At 41.2% G+C, this 21193-nt stretch overlaps 1 protein-coding gene across 11 annotated transcripts in view; it reads left to right on the plus strand.

Annotated features, from left to right (window-relative positions):
• The window catches only part of RBMS1 (RNA binding motif single stranded interacting protein 1), a 132866-nt gene that overhangs the window by 14165 nt on the left and 97508 nt on the right, over window positions 1-21193 (plus strand). Inside the window, exons 1-2 of one of the 11 annotated variants that reach the window (XM_082691407.1) lie at window positions 15828-16063; window positions 16475-16556. The exons of the other annotated variants lie outside the window; for them this stretch is intronic. Coding sequence (XP_082547533.1) covers window positions 16524-16556 — 33 coding nt within the window. The 5' untranslated portion in view covers window positions 15828-16063; window positions 16475-16523. Of the gene's footprint in view, window positions 1-15827; window positions 16064-16474; window positions 16557-21193 lie in introns of those variants that run through there. 11 annotated transcript variants of the gene reach the window in all.

Raw genomic sequence — 21193 nt, forward strand, 5'->3', positions numbered from 1 at the left:
CCACCTATTTTATTGCTTCTTAAAGCATTTATGAAGTCATGATTACTGACTTGGGAATCAACCTAGTTTAGGATATCAGTGATCTAGAAAACCCACATATTCTAATTATTAATGCCCTCTTTTGCCCTCTAAATTTGTCTCGTCCTTTTTTTTTTTTTTTTTTTCTTTTGGTATAATTGGCTGTGGGTAGACAAATTTACATATTTTTTTGCCCCTTCCTGCCTGACTTATTACAGCATGCAAAATTTGCTCTGTGGTTTCTAGGTTAAGTTCCCGTATAGAAGAAACCACAGTGAAGGCTTTACAACCCTGCTCTACTCAAGGCCCCACTAGCACTTGCTGCTCTGTGTTTTTGAAAAAGTTGAATGACCAGTTTATTGCTGCTTTTTATAATTAAGATATTTCAGGCACAGGAGTTCACATAGAGCTTCTCTTTTTATGTATTTTAAGGTTCTTGGTTGCCTAAAGAAAAGTAGGTAGGTATCTGTCAGAGACCCTCACTGATTCTTTCTGGTGTCTGCAACAGGAGACTTAACCCTAAATTCACCCAGCGGTGTGATTCTAGGGTGTTAGATGGAGTGGTGTGACATGCTGTCTAGTATGTCATGTGTATGACAGAAGAAGCAGAGACTCTTAGTGCTGAAAGCATCTTAAGAGATCAGCTTTTCCAAGTCCTTATTTTAGAAATTAGGATGTTTCAATATCACACAGCTTATTTGTAACAAAACCAGAGCCAGAACCCATATATCCTGATGGTGCCATTTGGACCTTATCAGACAAATTCGGCTTGGATCATCAGTCATTCATTACATGTTTTAGAGCCCTTCTGGCTCAGCCACTCTGTCAGGCCCTGAAAAGGACAAATTGATGATCCTATTCGCAACTGTACAGTCTTAACAGGGGCTATAGAACGGGTATATAAATAACCATATAAGTAGAAATTAACGCTATCGAGAAGGGCAGATATTTAAGAAATTCGTAGGATGAACCTGTCTAACTTACAGCCGTCATGCTCCAACTGACCTGGATTTCGACTCTTTAATTTCCAGGTGCATTTGATTTGAGTCCAGGATAGAAACGAGATTCTCAGTTGGCCGATCAGTTTTGCCATTGTGTCTGTTGTCACCTTAGAGTTACTCTGTCCATTAACGGGCCATATTGAGCTGCTTACCAGGGTCCTAAAGCAGAGTAGAAGAAAAGGAAGTATGTTGTCCACTTTCTTGGCATTAGTTCATTGACGGATTTGGTTTTAGTTCTTCAAAAGGGATATGGAAAACTGGAGAGCATTAAGAGAAATTCAAGCAAAAAAGAGGCTATTTCAACTCCTCAGAGGCTCTTCTTTTCATTGTTCTTTAGTTGAATGTGTGAAATGGGGTTGGAAAATTGTACTTGTGGAGTTGGGATTGTTGACCAACAAGGTCATCAGTCCATAAAAGTTTACAGAGGAATTGCTCCTGCATTGCATACACTGTCGATAGCTGGGCTTGGCAGATGTTTTTTTTCCTGTGACCAGCCGGATTGTAAATATTTTAGTCTTTGCAGTCCATAAGGTCTCTCTCAGAGTTACTCAGCACTGCTCCTGTAGCTCAGAAACAGCCAGAGATAATGCACAAACAAATGGTCATGGCCGTGTTCCAGTAAACTTTATTTATTAAAACAAGTGGCAGACGGGATTTGGCCTGTGTATAATAGTTGCAGACCTCTGATCTGTAGAATCCTTTGTTGGCTCTTTTTTTTTTTTTTTTTTTTAAATATTTTATCCATTCACTTGACAGAGCAAGAGAGCACAAGCAGGCAGAACAGCAGAAGGAGAGGGAGAAGGAGGCTCCTCACTGAGCAGGGAGCCCGATGCGGGGCTCGATCCCAGGACCCTGGGATCACGACCCTAGTCGCCTAATCAACTGAGCCACCCAGGTGTCCCCTTCATTGGCTCTTTTACCAAAAGGTGCACAAAAGGAATTGCAAGAAAATGAAACTCAAACCAGATGATGATGATAATTGTTAACATTGGCACCCTCAAAACAGGATAGACACAGAATAAAACCAAGTGAGTGGAGGTCTAATTCATTGCCTTGACCCAAAGGTTTTGGATGAAAGGCTCAGTCTTGACTAGGTATCTTATTTGGTTCTATATGGGGAGGCGTCCTTCATGTATCTATGTGAGCAACTCTACCTTAGCCATTTTTTGCATTTTGCATTCCTAAGGCTTGGCCATACTTCTGAAGTGGTGAGACAGAGAGCTATGGTAAAACAGAAATAGCATCCTGATAGTAAAATGTTAATTTTTTTACTTAAAAGTATTTTTTGGCTTTATTTGCATTTTCCTGGTTATTATCAGAACATCCTAGTCCAAGCACTGCTGATGCACCTTGTAATGAGTTGCTAGAGCTGCCATAACAAAATTTCATAAACTGAGTTCTTAAACAACAGAACTTACTTCTCACAGGTCTGGAAGAGAAGTGCAAGACCAAGGTGTTGGCAGATCCATGCTCGCTCCGGAGGTGCTGGGGAAGAATCTATCCCAGATCTATCTTAATCCCAATATTTACATGACAGTCTCCTGTGTATGTGTCTGTTTCTATGCCCAGATTTTTCCCTTTTTTAAGGACTCTAGTCACATTGGATTAGGGCCTGCCTTCATAACCTCATCCTAACTTGATTTTCTCTGTAAGGACCCTATCTCCAAATAAGGTCACATTCTAAGGTACTGTGGATTAGGACTCCCATGTATCTTTTTGGGTGGATACCATTCAACACATATCAGCCTGGTATCATGAGGTACCTGGGTGGGTCAGTTGTCAAGTGTCTGCCTTCGGCTCAGATCATGATCCCAAGGTCCTGGGATTGAGCCCCATATCGGGTTCCCTGCCCAGCAGAGTGCCTGCTTCTCCCTCTCCCTCTGCCTGCTGCTCTCCCCGTGCTTGTGCGCGCTCTGTCTCTCTCTCTCTCTCTCTCTCTTTCTCACTGGCAAATAGATAAATAAAATCTTTAAAGCAAACAAACAAAACACACACAACCTAGTATCAGACATTAATCCATCTTAGTCATAATCCCTCAACTGGGCACCATGGTTGGCCTAGAATAAAGCCAAAATGCTTCATGACTCACCCATGATCACATTGCCTTTGAACAGAAGTATTATACTGGTAGCCCTGTTGTGCACAACATATAAGGACATGTTATGTTTTGTGGTAGTGTTGTGTTTAACCTACAAGATAAAAGATACTTCTTTACAGAAATAGCTTAGCCATGTAAAATGGTTCTGGACGTGTCCATTACCAACCATAGGCCTCAAGGAGCTTGAGTAACTGACTGCGTCTTCCTCTGCTCAGGTTTGCCCCAGTCCATACCTATCATTCGAGCCAAAGGTTACTTGCTTGCTTCTTGAAGTCCGTTTTTCCTTCCTCTCCTCCAAGCTTTATTAAGCTGTCACAAATGGCCACAGAATTCTATTCTCTCGTCTTCAAGTTCACATTCCTCTGTTCTTTAAATTGAAATTTAGGGTCTACCTCTTCCAGGAAGATATCCCTGTGTTCTCCCTTTTTTCAGTTCTTGCTTTTACACTAAAAGAGAATTGCGGTTTTCCATCAACCACATCTCACTTGGGGTTTGTGTGTAGGTGGAGTGGAGAAGCAAGAATGCCCTTTCTATGGAGGAGATGATGAGCTGCCCCATTACCCATTAAGGCATCAGGTTACCTCTAGGGACATGGAATAGGAGTGAGTTTCTGTAGTTATTAGGTAAATCCTCCATAACAGCGAGGTTCTGGTCATTTGAAGTGTTGTTTTGAAAGCTGTTACAGAGCTGTTGTTCTGTAGGAATGGGAAGTGGTATTAAAACCTCTGGAGTCTTACACAAAATTTCAAAGATGTTCATCTCTTGCATTAGAGATACCTCATTTCTTTTATTCTCAGCCTTCTCTTTTCTCTCACTCATCCCCCCCTCCCCTTCTCTTCTCTCTCTTTGAGACTTAGGACACATCTTGGTTGGCAGCACTTTTTTTTTAAAAAGCAATAAATTATTTCTCTTTCCAAAAAAATTCCTCACTATATAGGAGTTTTGCTTAATTGATGAGTTGTTCTTTTGTTTGGGCATGTTTCTTGTTATCAACTAGATTGTGTCATGTTTTTGAGCACTGGAACCTGCATTTCTTTCTGGCATTTGATTTATGTAGCATAGTGTTTTACACATATGTTTGGGGCACAATATTTGCTAGTTTTATTCTCAGGTTTTCTTTAAATGTCCTGTTTCCTTGCTGCATTTAAAGGATGGAATGGCTCATGCAGGATTTTTCAGAAACACATCCAGTGTGTGAAGTCGAGCGCACTTATTAGTCATTATTTCAGCAAGAGTTTATCAGTGACTACAGTGCTGTGTGGCAGGGATTATACCTTTCTGCCCAAAATGAGGTTGTTGAGTTTGCAAAAACAGCCGCTTTCTGAAGTGTGTTTTGTTTTGTTTTTATTTTTGCCACAAATAGTCATAAACGCTAGAAGTAAGGATTGAGATAATCTGTCAAATGAACACGTGGGGCGTTGACTCCAGTACCGGATAGGAGGGTCTTGGTGTGTTGTGTAGGGGCTGCACCATGGAGGGCGTCCTTGGGGGGTTCATCAAGGGAGAGGATTTGTGTTTGTTTGTACCCAGTGAGGTATGTGGAGTTGTTAACCTCGAACTGAACACAGAACTCTCAATTAGTGAGGAGCCAGGAAACCCTCTGGTCTCTGAGGGAGGGTTGGTAAGAACTGTCAGATCAAGGAACGGGAAATTGCTCAGATCAGCTGATGCAAAAGAGGATCTCAAGGGTGTGGCCAGAGGGTGTGCAGTTTGAGAAGGAGGAGATGTCGTTTCCTGTTGGCAAGGGAAGGGATAAAGTGTCATTTGGATGAGCAAGGGACAAGATGGTGGCTGCTCTGGGAGTGGCAGAGTTACAGAGTCAGGGTGCTGACGCAGAAGACAGTAGGGGAGCCCCCGTGCCCTGAAGGTTCAGGTCACCTCCAGAGACCATAGAGTAGACTTTTCCTGAGTAGGAAGAACACCAGGACTCTGAATTTCAAAGACACCCTGTCTTGGTTCTGCCCTTTTCAGAGGTTCTAGGGCTACCTGCATCAGAAACTCCTGGGATGCTCATTGAAAATGTAAATTTTGGGGTCCCACTGCCCCAGGCGAACCCCAACACTGTGGGGTCATTTTAAGGTCTTCAGGTGGTTTAGAAGCTCCCTGAAATCTGAGGATCACTGGGTGAAATATTCCTCAGATTTTTTTTTTTTTAATCTTTCAGTGATGAAGAATGAGCTGTCGTACAGAGCAGTGATCTTTCAAGTCCAGGGATGATGCAGGCAGGAAATGCAAATGGGTGCCAAGTAGAGAATGACAAATTTATGAGTAACCAAGTCAAAATTGGGTCCAAAGAAAAACTGGGATCTGTCTCTTAAGACTGACCTCAGAAAAGCTAACCACGTGTGTCCCTTGGAAACTTGGTTGGCCAGAGTACTGGACTAGCTGGGCTGATGCATTTGAGCCATTCTGGATTTCTGTAAGAAACTGGAAATGGTTTCAGAGGCGTCTGTTACTGTGCTGAGCCAACTTAAATTTCCAGGGCCAGCCATAAATCTTAAAGACCAGATAAAAATCTTTGAAATCCGGGATATAGAAAAGCTTTTTCTTTTTCTCCTGTCAAGTTTTTGCCATGGATTTTTTTTTTCTTTTTTTTTTTTTTTTAAGTAACTCTCTATGGTATGTATGTGTATTGGGGGTTTGGGGAAGTAGATTCTTGACTGGCTCTATGTTATCTTGTTTTGGGGGAGGACATGGCAGGGAGGAGAGATTTCGGATATCTCAGAGCCCAAAATACAGTGAGTGATGAGAGTCTGTTTCCATTTTCTGTCTTTCATTGACCCTTTCCCTCACCCTCTCTGCTGTATCTCCAGAGTGGGCAAGACTGCCGTTCACAGCAGAGACGGGAAAGGTCCAGGGTTCGACCTCACTGCAGAGACAGCCCCCTCCTCGCCGTTCCCTGCCCCAGCCGGACGGATGTACAGAGGCAGATGAAGGACTCCCTCATCATATAGTGGCACCCTGCTCCTTGTACTTCCTTAGCCACAGGCCCCAGAACTTACCAGTTACTGTTCATTTTAGGAAATAGCATTTACTGATGAAAAGCTCTTGCTAAAATTTGAGGTTTACTCAGTTCTTACTCATCCCTCCTGAGGGAAGAATACAGAAAGAAATAGTCTGGTAAAAAAGGATGGTTGTTATGATGCAGTGTCACTCGCCTCGGCCTTTTCTCCATCCTCAACACCTCCCAAGCCCCACTCACTTAGTGAGTGTCAGGATCGTGAAAATTGGAACTTCCGTACGGGCCGCTATATAGAGTTTATTGAGTAGCTAGAAGGGAAGAGCTGCCAGGAAGATCAGGACATGAGGGCATTCTCAGGCTTTGATAAGCCAGTGAATTCCCTGTAATAAAATTTGTTGAAAATAGCTACTTGTAACCCCATGTTGGAAACATGCTTCTCCATTCTTCAGATGACGTCTAGCTCAGAGGACTTGTGATCTGTGTTAAGGAACAGTTAGCCCAGAGATAACCAGCACACTGGAAAACGGGCCCAAGCTAACCAAAGGAGGGTTGATAGGAATAAGTGATCAAAGTCTTGCAGTTTGGCGAAAAATACAGAGGGAAATGGAGGTATAACTAAGTGTGCAAAAAGGCCTCTGGTTGGTTTGACCATAAATGAGTATTAGCCAATAAACTGAGCTAGCTGCTTAGACCATTCACATAGCTTAACCTACATAAATAAAATTGCAATATTTCAAGAAAGAAATGAGATCATCCTACTGCATAGACATTAAAATTCTAATACTAAAGTGCAACTCTACACGGAGTTTTTTAGAATCCAGACACTTCACTCTCCCCACCCCACAGCAACATTACTTTTGGTAGTGTACACTCAGGTTTTCCTGCTGAAATGTTATTACAATAGTAGTTAGAACCCCACATTAGCCTCAAGGCCAACAGTCTTTTTTCCCCTCTTTTTTTTTTTTTTAAAGAGAGAGCACACAAGCAGGGGGAGCAACAGAGGAGAAGCAGACTCCTCACTGAGCAGGGAGTGCAATGCAGGACTGATCCCAGGATGCCAGGATCATGACCTGAGCTGAAGGTAGACACTTAACCAGCTGAAGTTGCCCCCACTGTCTTCTAACGGAATTTTGGAACCAGTAGTAGCAGCTCCAGCTCTGAGTCTCCTGTGAACAGAGAGTTGTCACATGGTACCTTAGGTAGAAGGGGAAAAAAATCGCTTTCTCACTTCTGATAATCATAATGAAAAATGTAAATTGGATGGCCTTTTGCACTCTTCCTCTTCTCTCTCTGAAGACTGAGAGTAACAAAAGCGAGGCCCCTTCCGGTGGGATCTAGGTCCAATCTTTGAAATCTTTTGCTGATGGTTTTCTCAACTGTCTTACGTGATGACTATTTCCCCATATCATAGCTTGGAAGTTTTAGGATTTCAAAGAGGGGCCCTAACCAAAAGGCATCTCTAGTTAGAATTTCAAGTGATAAAACTAACCCAACTGAAAAAGTCCAGGACTGATCAAGTTTGATCAGGCCAGCTTTTCCAGGAAGACTTTCCTGGGAATTCCCCCTTCACCCCTATAGCTCCCCACCCCCATTTTACCTGCCTTATGCAGCAACTTCTACTTTGAACCCACAGCATCATCTTTGTTTGTTTTCCATTTTCTCCATCCCCCCCCCCCCTTACTGTGGCTATACAAAAGAACCTCAGAGTAACAGGAGAAGATTGAGAAAGTACATAGAAGTCAGTTTTAAGATTTGGACTGGTGGTGCCTGCGCTGAGCAGAGACTCCTCAGGGCCATCTGGATGCCAAGTTTAGAGGCGGACATTGAGAAAGATGAACTCCAGTGCAGCTGACAGTTACTGAACACTTCTTATAGGCTGGGTGTTTTAATGTGATGAGCTTGTACAATCTTCACAACCATCCTGCGAGCTAGATAGATAGTATCATCCTCACTTAAGAGAGGAAGAGATGAAACGTGGGGATGTGAATTTGCCCAAAGTCACAGTGTGTGAATGGTAGTGGTCTGATTTCAGAAGCCATTCTTTCGACCCTAACTGCTGTACTGCCTCCTTAGAAGTTGTCTTGGCTCAAGAAGTTGTTGGTTAGTCTTGGTTTGTCTTGGAGCCTTAAAGGAATACCACTGGAGGGGTAACAGTTATCATTAAAGATTTAGATTTGAATAAAAGAGGAGGAGACGAGACTTGCATGTGGTAGCAATGAGAAATGTCCCGCTAGTGCACCTGCTGGTCTGTAGTGACCCCCCCCCACCTTCATCCCCAAATTCTGTGCCATAGAGAAATATCTTACTTTGGGTATGAGGATGTACAAGAAGACAGTGAATCTAATTATGGTTAAAGAATTCATTGGTTAAATAAGTGGGTGCTTATGTAAAATACTTCTCTATACTCTTCTTCTAAGTTTTATTTATTTAGGTAATCTCTGTACCCAACATGAGGCTTGAACTCACGACCCCGAGATCAAAGAGTTGCGTGCTCTCCCAGCTGAGCCAGCCAGGTGCCCCACTTCATACATGTTTTGATCACATACTTCAGGTTTTTAAAAGTAAGGTTGAGAGAGTCAAAATGGACCTTTAGAGAAAGCTGCTGTACTAGATTGAATAGTGTCTCCCCAAAATTCCTATCAACAAGAACTTCAGAATGTGAATTCTTTCGGAAATAAGATCTTTGCAATTCATTTGTTAAGGATCTTGATATGAAATTGAGGTGGATTTAAGGTGGGCCCTAAATCCAGTGACAACTGATCTTATAAAAAGAAGATCGGACACAGAGAGACACGAAAGAAATGGCCAGGGGAAGTCGAGACAGAATTTGGGATTATGCCACCAAGGAGCAAAGAACATGGGGAGTTGCTGTAAGCCAGAGAAGGCAAAGAAGGGTTCTCCCCTAGAGCTCTCAGAGGGAGAGTTGACACCTTGATTTGCAGACTCCTGGCTCCCTGAACTGCCAGAGAATAAAGGTCTGCTATTGTAAGCCTCACCGGCCCTCAGAAAACGAGTGCAACCATTTTCATTTTCTCTCCATTTATGTTTTATCTTTAACTTTTGAAGAGCTTAATGCACATATCTAATGTTGTAGTTACTGTACAAACTGTGAGTTTTAAATTCCCGACGGAAAGGAATTACATTAAATCTTATTAGCATGGCTACACTTATACTGAATTAACTTTCTAGAGAGGCGAGATGCATCTCAAGGAGTAGCTTTTCTCTCTCTCTCTCTCTCTCTCTCTCTCTCTCTTTTTCCCTTTTTTTTCCCCCCTAAGTCCTGCTGGGGAGGGGGGAGGGGGGTCATTCAGCCAAAAGAATTGTATCACCCCACTCAGATGACTCCATTAAGAAGTTAGTCTCCTAAATAACTCTCACTCTTACACTTCTCTAAGGTTAAAAATCAATTAAAAGGATTGGAGTGAAGGTGTCATTTTTCAATTGAGAGTCTAATAAAGCGAATCCTGGCAAGAATGAGTAACAACTGCCTGACCAGATGTGGCCATTACCAAAGGCAGTAGAGTCCCAAAGTGATTACATCTTCTTGAAGGTTTAGAGTAATTCTGATTAATCTGTTTTGAAAAGACAGATTCCCCCCCCCCCATCTCATGTATCCAGAGGCAATAAGATTAAGATTATTAGGACTCATATTTTTCCATGAATTATAATTCTCACTATCAATCATAATTTGTCTAGTGTCCCTGGTGTTTTGAAGTCTAAACTAGGAATTTTTAAAGTCCACCTGTCGTAGAGTTGGGACATTGTTCCAGAGATGCTCTCCTCTAGAAAGGAAATAGAACGGATTTCCAGGGGAAGGAGAGCTGTTTCAGCTAATAAAATGATATGATTGATGTATTTCTCAGTAGATTGTCAAACTCCTTTCTGAGATACCTAGGTCCCACCACCATCTAACTCTTGCTGACTTCTCTTCCCTCCTGGTACCACAGAGCTGTTCAACAGAAGGTATTTTCATCACTGCAACTGCAACATGCTTTCTGTCGTAACGCCAGTCTGTATTACCTTGCCAAACACACAGAGCTCTGGGTCCAGGCACAGAGTGGGATTATCAGACAGGATGGGGTCCCATGTCCTTTTTTAGTGGGGGGACTTATTCTTTAGTTCACATGTAGAAATACCGTGTTAGAAAGTGTTAAACTTCTGTTGGCATGACATATCATCTGTTGAGAAGATCTGAAGGAAGGCAGGTTGCTTCAGTGTTCTGCACTGATATTCCTTCACAGTTGTGTTGTACTGTTGGCTTGGGAGTAAGAAAGTAACATGTCACTGAGTTTCACTGTTTGGTAACCAGTTTCTTAAGCCAAACTTTGGTTTTGTTTTATTGTTGGGTATCAGGGAGATTTTTAGTAACCAGGGCAGTAACCATGACTAAAAACCTTCATTAGAGCAATTGTGTATCAATAAGGTGGCTGAAATGGAGAAATTTACCAGCGTATCCCCCCCCTCCCTTATTCCCACTTTCTCTTCTGCTTAGCTCCTAAACAGCTTGTCAGACCTCATTTCTCTACCAGACTGCTACCTCCTTAGTAACCTTGGGAAAATCCTTTATCTTCTGTTTTCTTAACCATATAATGGTGATAATCATACCTCCCCTGTTTTGGTAAAATGAAAGAATACATACAAAGCACTTAGCTTGGTACTAGAAACATCGTAGATGCTCAACAACATTCATGATTAGGACTATGAATAACATTCAGTTCTCTAGGGGGAAGAAATGTTTTCAGTAAGTAGTCTTGGCTTAAAATGTTTTTCCCTTCACCTTTGGTTTTTGCTCATCTAGCTATGTTAAAAGACTGCCTAGATTACTTTGGGAGTAAGAAAAAGATAAAATATTACAGCTCCAATGAAAATGAGTTAAACAAATGGCTAAAACCTACCCCTTTCAGTTACGGGGAGAACATTGCTCTTGGCTTTTTATTTATTTCTGGAAAGAGAACTGCTAGCAAGGATTTGTACATCCACTAAGATTGCAGAGTAAGAATTGGATTTCGCTGGGACGCCTGGGTGGTTAAGTATCTGCCTTCGGCTCAGGTCATGATCCCAGGGTGCTGGGATTGAGCCCCGCATCGGGCTCTCTGCTCAGTAGGGAGCCAGCTTCTCCCTCCCTCTGCAGCTACCCCTACTTGTGTTTCCTCTCTCTCTCTCCCTCTCTCTCTGTGTCAAATAAATAAATAAAATCTTAAAAAAAAAAAAAAAAAAGAATTGGATTTTGCAGTAAGGGAGAATGGAGATGAGGCAGAGTTCCCACATGTATTTCCCGGGACAGCAGAGTGAGCTTACTGTCAAGATTTTGTGGACAAGTTCTGACCCCAATATTTACATCTTACATACTGCCTTTTAAAAAATTTATCCAGGCAGGATTAAACTGTCCTTTAGATTATATCTTCTCAGTTTGCTTGGTGATGGAAGTTCTTCTAAAATAGGGTGACATTTTACTTTGAACAGATATTATGTAACTGGGAGCAACTGAAATCCTGGTTGCTGGGAGGAGCGCAAAGTTAGCTGCGGCTGTCCTGTGCCGTGTGGTGTGGACCTGCCTCTTCCGCTTCCTGGCCATGGTGCAGAAAAGGCAGCTTACCTCTTCATTCCTAACTTCTTTTTTCCATATGAGAAGTCATAGTGCCTGATGCAGATATTTAAAATCCACCATTCTTAGTTCATTCTTGTGTTCTATACTCTCTCTCTCTCTCTCTCTCTTTTTTTTAAAAGATTTTATTTATTTGAGTGAGTAAGAGGGAACAAGCATGTACACAAGCAGGGGGAGGTAGGGACACGAAGGTAGAGGGAGAAGCAGACTCCCCGCTGAGCAGGGAACCCAATGCGGGCTCATTCCCAAGACCCTGAGATCATGACTGGAGCCAAAGGTGGATGCTTAACTGACTGAGCCACCCAGGCGCCCCTCTACAGTCTGATTTTTAAATTGGGCAGAGAGTACTCTCTTGAGTGCTCTAGTCTAAATCTAGTCCAAAATGTAAAAAAATAAATAAATTAAAAAGATTCAGAGAAAGAGAATTTTAGGATCTGTAATATTGTCTGTATGGAGAAACAAATTTTAAAAGTTGTGTTTCCCTCTGCTTTTTTTTTTTTTTTTTTTTTTTGGCAGAATGATTTGATAAGGTAGGCGTGCTCTGCAGTTCTGATTCCACTGCTTTGTGTTCACCAACTTCAGAGACCTGGCACAGCTGCAGGCCACACCTGGATCTTTGTTCCTATCTGCTCTGTCTGGGCAGGGGGCCACAGCAGTGTTTGGGCTCCAGCCATGTTTTTCCCTTTCCTGTGTTGGAAATTCTCACTGGCTGCTTTGGATTAAGTGGGGTGCTGGGGGCAGGGGGAGCTGGTCTGTCACTGGTCATTGTGGGTAGAGTCTCTTAAGCCAGTTTCCACGTAGACACGATTTTCTTCATACACATTTCTTTGTGGTCTGTGGGAAGGGATGGTGGTGTGTTATTTTTTTGTGCGTTTATTTAGAAGGGCATAAATTTATGAAACCCAGTTTGGATACTTGTCACTAATAAATTAGGTTAATCTGGGATTGTGATTGACAGTGAAAGATCGGAAGTTTTGATTATGTGCATCAGAGGTAAAGGATATTTCACTTGCCGTTATAATGAAACTAAACATACTGAGAGGAGAGAGGGATTGGACAACTCCCGTGTAGTCCCCAGGTATGCTGCTGTGGGGCGTGCGGGCCTCGTATCTGACCCCACACACACGGAGGTTCTGGTCCTCCCTCCTAGAGCACCAGAATTTTATTGCCCCACATTCCTAGGAGAGGAAACTCCCTCTGAAGTTTTAATCACGAGCAATGTGTACCTTTAGCTCATTTTGGTAAAGGTGATGCCGCTGATGCATTGTGATTAACTTTAGCGGCAGAGAGTAAGAAGGTGTTCGCCAAGATGAATAGCTTCACTCTTTCTCTTCTTGAGCAATAACTCCTCACTCTAAGCAAAGAGTATTGTGAAATAATTTTAAGTCTAAAAGAAAAAAAAATTGCATCTGGTTTACATAAATACTGAAACCGTTTCCCAGCTTCTGCTTCCCGCAGGATGCAGTCCTGCTTCGGTTCATGTGCTTGAGGAAAGACCAAGAGAGGGATGAACCTTGCTGGCCTCTGAGCTGGTTAGATTTGAAGGCATCCTCTTGTTCCAAGGTTGACAGCATCTCTCCTGAAATGACTAGACAGTAGTGCACGGGCTGACTCCGTACAAGAAGGGCAAGTCTCAAGCTATTTCGTACCAGAGACATTCCGTCCAAATAGGCAGCATCAGTGAGGAGAGATCCGACATGTCAGAAAGCTTGTATCTGCAAAAATGCGGAAGCATTTTTGAGAGTACGTTTTCCAGAGTATACTGGTGAGCTATATACTGGGGAGCAAGGCTGACTGACATACATTTTTGGACTTTTGGAGGAAAATCAGCTCATCTCAGAGAATTAATATGAGCATAATCATTGTGAAGCTTTGGGATAAAAGCCAATGCTAGACCATCCAAAGGGAGAAGTCGTACACATCTCTCTTTTTTCTTGGTAGAGAAATTGAGAGGTTGAAGTTACTCGTTTAAGTGTATGAATTTGTGACAACATGTAGGAAATCAAACAGTGGGTGGACAGTTCTGGTGATTCTTCAAACGTTTGTAATCTCAGCCTATTAAATTGCCAGTTGATCCTGAATATGCTTCTTCTGACAGAAGGGCAGCGAACTGCTGTAATTAATCTGTTTGATTTTTGCATCTTCTTGGAGATAGACGATGCAGATAATGATTGTGCATGCTATTCACAGATTTTTAATATATACAGAGATAGAAATGGTGCCATTCTGAACAATTTTTAGGAGTTTTGAATTACACATGTAATAGATGGTGGATGGTGTGAGTTTTCTTTTTCTTTTCTTTCTTTTTTTTTTTTTTTAAGCAAGAAACTAATATCTAGCACAGACATAGCCATCCAAGTAAGTCATCTAGAAGTTGACAGTAGACGAAATGTGAGGTATAAGAGAGGCTTTACAAAATATATAGTTTTCCTGTGGATGTCTTAACAGAACTAGCCTATCAGTTCTCCTTTTTAATATTAACCACCACTTTTGCTGCACTCCTTATAGCAAACAAGGGCTGCTGCCTTTTTACAGCAGTGGTGGAAATGGAGACCTCGATCTGCCTTGCATTAGCTGTATGACCTTGGATATACTTTTTGACTTCTCTGGGTTGAGGGGTCAGATAGGTCATTGTTTCTCAGTATCATTAAAGCCAAGCTCCCTTTGATAAAAATTAAAATACTACAACCTCCCTCTGTCCCCCCGCCACAACCATCTCTCAAGATTCTGTTATACCGCCAGTTGAGAATTATTAGATTGCATTATCTCTCATGTCTTCTCTCATTGCTAACATTTTGTGATTCTGAGCAAATACCGGATTGGAAATCAGATGAACAAAGGTCTTTATCTCATTTTCTGAATAGTTGCAGCTTTTTCCTTCTTAGAGTGTGAAGGGAACCTTTCTGAAATCATCCTCACACACCAGGAACACTGCCTTGAGTCCTGCCCTAATGCATGGACATTACCCAGAAGCTGGTAAAAATGCATACATAGTCCTGGCCCCACCCAAAATGACTGAGTAGTGGTTCAGATGTACTACATTAGGGTTTGAGAAATGCAGCAGATCTTTGGTTTTTTACCTGTGAGTGGCAATATTAGTGGGTTCTCAAATCAATGTAATAGGTCACTACCAGCATTTCTTTTTTTTTAGGGAAATAGAGGAGAAAAGATAATATTATGGTCCATTGAATATAGTAAAGGAAAATAACTGTTTCACAAAACTTTTGTTTCAGTTTTATATAGTTTTGCCTGCAAGTGTATACAGGGTTCTAAGCTGAGGGAATAACTTAATTTTTGAGGTGGATTTCGGGGAAAAAGAAATTTAAAATAAAAAGCCACTGTGCTTTGTATCAGAGACAGTATATCTCAGACACAGTGAGACAATGTATCTCAGATCTCAGATACATCAGAGACAATGTATCTTAGAGACCATTATCTCCTCCCTTCTTTTTACCTTCTTTTTACCCCCACACATTGGGTGTGTGTGGTTACACACATATTTACATAGAGATATGCAGAGAAACATAATAAAGAGCTGTTCTATATTAATTCTCTGCCATATATCAGGGTGTAAACTGCTGGATTTTTTCATGAGAAAGAAATGAATATATTCATTACTTTTTTTTGAGTTGTATTAACTCAGGAAATTTTCCTGTGATGATGTTTTAATTTGGCTGTGTGCAGATCACAACAGTGTTAGATAAGATTTCATTTTTAAAATTCTTATGGAGAGATTTTAAGTAATTATTTAGTTTCCTGAAAGTACAGATAATGCTTTTTTCCCTCTAGGGGTTAGTTTATGAAACCCATGATACTGCAGGCTCATTCACATAGCCCTTTACATCTTTAAAAGAAAAAAAAGTGAATAAATTCATTTGGGGTTTTGGGGGTAAGCTGACTCGTATAATTTTTCTCCGTTTAACGTTTAGTTAGCCACTTGACAGTACTTTCAATAAGTATTGTTTAATGTGCAGAAAAAATATTTTAAAATAGGTAATTTCCACTCTGAGGACTTTGCAATCTCAGCAGTAATTCTTTACTTACAAGAAATACAAATTGTACTGTACATAGACTTTTAAAAACAGCTGGAAGGAAGTTGTCAGCACTGGCATCCTAAGTGCATCAGGGTGAGGCAGGAAATCAGAGCATTGCCGAGGTGTGCTGAACTGTCACGATAAAGGCAATGCCACACTTCCCTCAGGAAGTGTTCCTTTTTCAAGTTATTTTGAGTCAAAAGGAAAAGAAAAGTTTGTTCTGGTGTCTTTCACAAGACTCTGTGGTAAGGAAGAAAACTGGTGTAGCTCTGAAAATGCCTCACTTGGGGGCTCAGGAGGAGGAAAAAAACACACTCCGCCCACCTGCGCTCAGGATCCAGAAGAGTAATTAATGTCACACCTGAAGTTGGGGAGGATTTTATGTTTACCGAGTTCTGGTCACTGGTGGTTTGGGGTGTAATTTGCTTATTGTTCTGAATTTTCTTTTAAGATGATCTTGGAAGCTATTACCTGGTCCTTTTCTATATAAGAGATTAGAGAGAATGTGAAATGCAACTTTTTGTACAGATCACATGTTGAAACAAAAAGATGCTGGACTGTTAACCAACATGAAGTCTTGGCAGATCTGTTATTCGAGCGATTTCAGCTATAGTAGTTTTACCTTAAGAAGATTCTGGTTTGGGGAACTCTGAATATTATGTGATTCAAACAATTTGTTCCTTTGAGCTTTAGTTGTAATATTAGTATAACTTATATATTTATAATACTTTCTCATAATCATCTGTGACTAAATAGGGAGTCTGTGCATGGCCTCCGTGGGGTACGGAAACGTGACAGCGGTGTGATGATCGCGTCTTCCGGCTGCACGATGCAAAGTGTGAGTTTCTTGGGGCTCCCCGTTTAGTCTCCTGCTCCATTTCCCTGGCTATTTGGCAAGCAGGTAGGAGGACCCGAGGGCTGGCTGGGTTCTGTTTTGATACGTCTTAGCTGGAGAAACATGGTCCAGCCTTAGAATTTGAAGGCTGGAAGGGAATGGAGAAATCATGTCATCTGACCTGCTTGTTTCCCAGTTGAGGAACTGAGCTGCCCGCCGATGATGTTCCAGTTACTGGCCAAGGCAGGATTTGCATCCAGATACTCAGATTACTCCATCCCCTAAATTTTCTTTTCTATATACTTTTTTATAGAGAAGAGAGGGAAGAATTCCCCTCATTTTACTTCCCCACAGATTATCCTTTATCATTCACCATCTTTAAATTTTATTTTCTACCAGGGAGACCTCTGTATAATAATCTGTACCATCATATTCCTATTCTCCCCTTGATTTCTAGGTTATCCTCCTCCTTTTCTAGTCCCTCCACCCATCCCTCCCCTTCCCCGAACATCAGCTTGTCCTAAGTGAAGACCATTGGTCTTTCCACTGACTTTCATGAGCAGTGATTCTTCCTGTGTGTGTCTTTGTTGGCTCTTGTCCCGTCTCCCCACATACCCACCACTTTTAAGACTGCCATTTATCTAACGCTTAAGGACTCTCCATCAATATTCAGTTCACTCAGCCATATATACTCCTCTGTGAACCTATCTCATCCTTTCTGTCCAAGGCCCTTTCATCCGTGATCTTCCCTTTTTTGAACTCTTCCTTTTTTGGAAATTGTGCCATACCACACCATTATATGTGATGCAGGATATAAGGCCTGAAGGTCACGTTAGAGGCCTTTCCTTCCTCGACACACAAAAAGATGCTCAATATACCAGTCATCAGAGCAGTACCAAAACCACAAGACCGCACCTTGCATCAGTGAGAATGACTAGTATCAAAAAGATAAGAAACAACAAGTGTTGGTGAGGATGTGGAGAAAAGGGAACCCTCGTGCACAGTTGGTGGGGATATAACTTGCTACAACCACTGGGGACAACGGTATGGAGGCTTCTCAAAATACTAGAAATAGAACTACCATAGGATCCAGTAATTTTACTTCTGGATATTTACCTGAAGAAAACAAAACCGCTAATTTGACAAGATAGATGCGCGTCTGTGTTTATTGTTCCAATTTTTACAGTAGCCAAGATATGGTAGTGATCTAAGTGTCCATCAATAAATGAATGGAAGAAGATGTGATATACACACACAATGGAATATTAGTCAGCCATAAAAGAGAACAAAACTTTGGCATTTGTGACAGTATCGATGGGTATTATGCTAAGTGAAATGAGTCAGACAGAGAGACAAATACCATATGATTTCAGTTATATGTGGAATCTAAAAAACAAAACAGATGAATAGACAGACAAAAAAAAAACAGAAGGAAGGAGGCTCATAAATACAGAGAACAAAATGGTATTTGTCAGAGCAGAGGCAGGTGGGGGATGTGTGACATAGGTGACAGGGATTTAAGAAGTACAGACTTTCCATTATAAAATAAATAGATCATGGTGATGACAAATACAGCATAGGGAATATAGCCAATAATACTGTAATAACTCCACTTGTCATTGTGAGCATTGCATAGTGTGTAGAATTGTCAAATCACTGTGTTGTATATCTGAAACTGATATAACATTGTATGTTAACTATACTTCAATAATAAAATTAAAAAATACATATTATCAAAAATAATATCAAAAATATTCTTTCTGATGTAAGAAAGTTTTGAGCCCATTGTCTTAAGCTCTTCCCTTACTTTTTTGGCCCTACAGTTTTCAGTGAATAAATTATACCTAATGTCTCCAGTCTGTCTTTATGTCATTTTCTTCTCTCCATTTTTTTAAGCTTTTATTTATTTATTTGAGAGAGAGGGAGAGAGAGCATGAGCAGAGGAATAGAGAGGAGATTCCCCACTGAGCATGGAGCCCCATGGGGAGCTCCTTCCCAGGACCCCAGGATCATGGCCAGAGCCAAGGCAGACTCTTAACTGATTGAGCTACCCAGGCGCCCCTCTTCATGTCATTTTTTAAAAAAACTATTTTTTAGAGCAGTTTTAGATTTACAATGAAATTGAGAGGGAGGTACATAGCTTTCCCACATACTCCCTACCCTTACCCCCACATGTCCAGCCTCTCCTGTTATCAGCATCACTCACCAGAATGGCACATCCCCCCACCCTAAGGCTGATTGTACATAGACACATCAAAATGACCTGGAGCATTCGAAGTTCACCTTATGGTTCATTCTTGGTGTTGTACATACTCTGCGCTTAGACAAGTCTATAATGATATGTATCCACTATTACAGTAGCTTGTAGCATCATTCATTAACCAAAAAATCACCTCTGCCTCTGTTTATCCCTTCTTCCTCCCACTAGCCCGTGGCTACCAACCACTGGTCTTTTTACGGTCTCCATAGTTTTGCCTTTTCCAGAATCTCATGTAAGTGGGAACCACATAACATACAGCCTTTCAGATTGGCTTCTTTCACTTAGTAATATGCATTTAAGGTTCCTCCATGTCTTTCATGGATTGGTAACTCACATCTCTCTAGCCCTGGATGATATTCCATTGCCTGAATGTATCATAGGTTATTGATTCTTTCAAAGGCATCTTTGTTGCTTCCAAGTTTTGACAGTTATGAATAAGGCTGCTGTATTTGTCTGGTACAGGTTTTTGTGTGGGCCTAAGTTTTCAACTCCTTTAGGTAAATAGCAAAGAACACAATTGCTAGATGGTATAATGAGAGTATGTTCTGTCTTGTAAGAAACTGCCAGTCTGTCTCCAAAGTGGCTCTACGATTTTGCACTCCTGCCATTAGTGTGCAAGGATTCCTGTTGCTCCATGTGCTTTCCAGCATTTGCTATTGTCAGTGTTCCAGATTTTTGCCATCCTAATAGGTGTACAATCGTATCTTTATAGTGTTTTAATTTGCAGTTCCCTGTTGACCTATGATGTGGAGCGTCTTTTCATATACTTATTTCCCATTTCCTTGGTAAGGTTTCTGTTAAGGTTTTCAGCCCATTTTTAAATTGGGTTGTTTTCTTATTGTTGAATTTTAAGAGTTCTTTGTATATTTTAGATAACGGTCCTTTATCAGATCTGTCTTTTGCAAACATTTTCTCCCATTCTGTGGCTTGTCTTCAGTCCATTTTCTTGGTTTTTTCTTCTGCAGCACAGAAGTTTTTGATTTTAATAAAGTCTACCCTAGCACTTACTTACAGAGTAGGTCTTTGGTTTTGTACCTGGAAAGTAATCACTGTACTTGAGGTCATCTGAGTTTTTTCCTGTGTTATTTTCTGGGAGTTTTACAGGTGTGCATTTTAAATTTAGGTCTGTGATTCTCTTTGAATTAATTTTGGGGGAGGGTATAAGATCTGTGTCTAGATTCACATTTTTACAAGCCGATGTCCAGTTGTTCCAGCACCGTTGAAGAAACTGGCCTTGCCCCATTGTATTACTTTTGTTCCCTTGTCAAAGAGGAGTTGACTGTATTTATTGGGTTTTTCTGTTGGTTTTTACCTTTCTCCCCCTTCATAGATACTGTTACAAACACTAGAAGGAACAAATAGCACAAGAACTCTGGTGTGTGGCCCAGAGTTCTCAGCAGACAACTTGGGGCATCTGTGGGATTCTTGGCGGAAACTTTGGAGAGAACCAAACAGTGAAGCTGATTTCCATGCTGGAGCATAAACCAGGTTTTTAAAAGAGATTTGGATGACAAGGCATCTAATTCTTTTATGGGGTCTTGAAAGAGAATTTGACCTCAGAAATCTCATACTGTGTCTAAGGTATGTTTTCTACTGTGGATTTTCAACACCTGCAAACACTCTGTCCACCCCAACAAGCTTTCCTAAGCTGTTTTCATTTCTAAGGACTTTTTCTTGTTTATTTTCACTTCTGCAACATGGTCTCTGTCCATTCAGTCATGTTGTGTACAACAGATATTTATCTTTTTCAGTGTAAGTTTTAAATTTCTTTTATCTGATGCCTAAGAAAATGATGCTTTATTCATGGACTTAGGTAAAGAGGTTTCTATGTAGAGAATAGAACTTTACATGCAAGGATCGGCTTGATAAGTATCTTGAAGAATCCTAATTGTGAGGTATATTGGAAATTTTTATTCTTAAGTTTTATTTGAATAGCTAACATAACAACGTGGCCCTCTCCTTTGATAAACATAACTCAAGAAAAAATACTGAATAATCTGTTGCTCAGTTCCATAGTCTTATTTTCAAAGAAGGGATAGTGGCTCTATGAAAACCGGTTCCACAAACTAATGAGCCATGTCATTTTAAGCTCTGATATCCTAGCATCCAGTGGAACTGACTGATATTTGCCCTTTGGGCCTCTCTCCCACATGATGGATAAGTAAGTGTCTGCATGTGTGAAGGGGGGGGCACTGTTGTTCCTCATTAATATATGTGATCTCTCCCATCCTGGCCTACCCGGAAGAGCATCTGCTTCCTGGCCAGTTTCTCATCGCTCACTAATTCACCTCCCACTTCTCAGCTGTGCGTACTTTCCCAGTTGCCTGTGCCAGGAACTTTTATCTTTCATAGCTGCTGTTCCTGACCCTCTTTGAGCCAT

Source organism: Mustela nivalis (genome assembly GCF_964662115.1).
Source record: "Mustela nivalis genome assembly, chromosome: 11".
Classification (NCBI taxonomy): Eukaryota; Metazoa; Chordata; class Mammalia; order Carnivora; family Mustelidae; genus Mustela; species Mustela nivalis.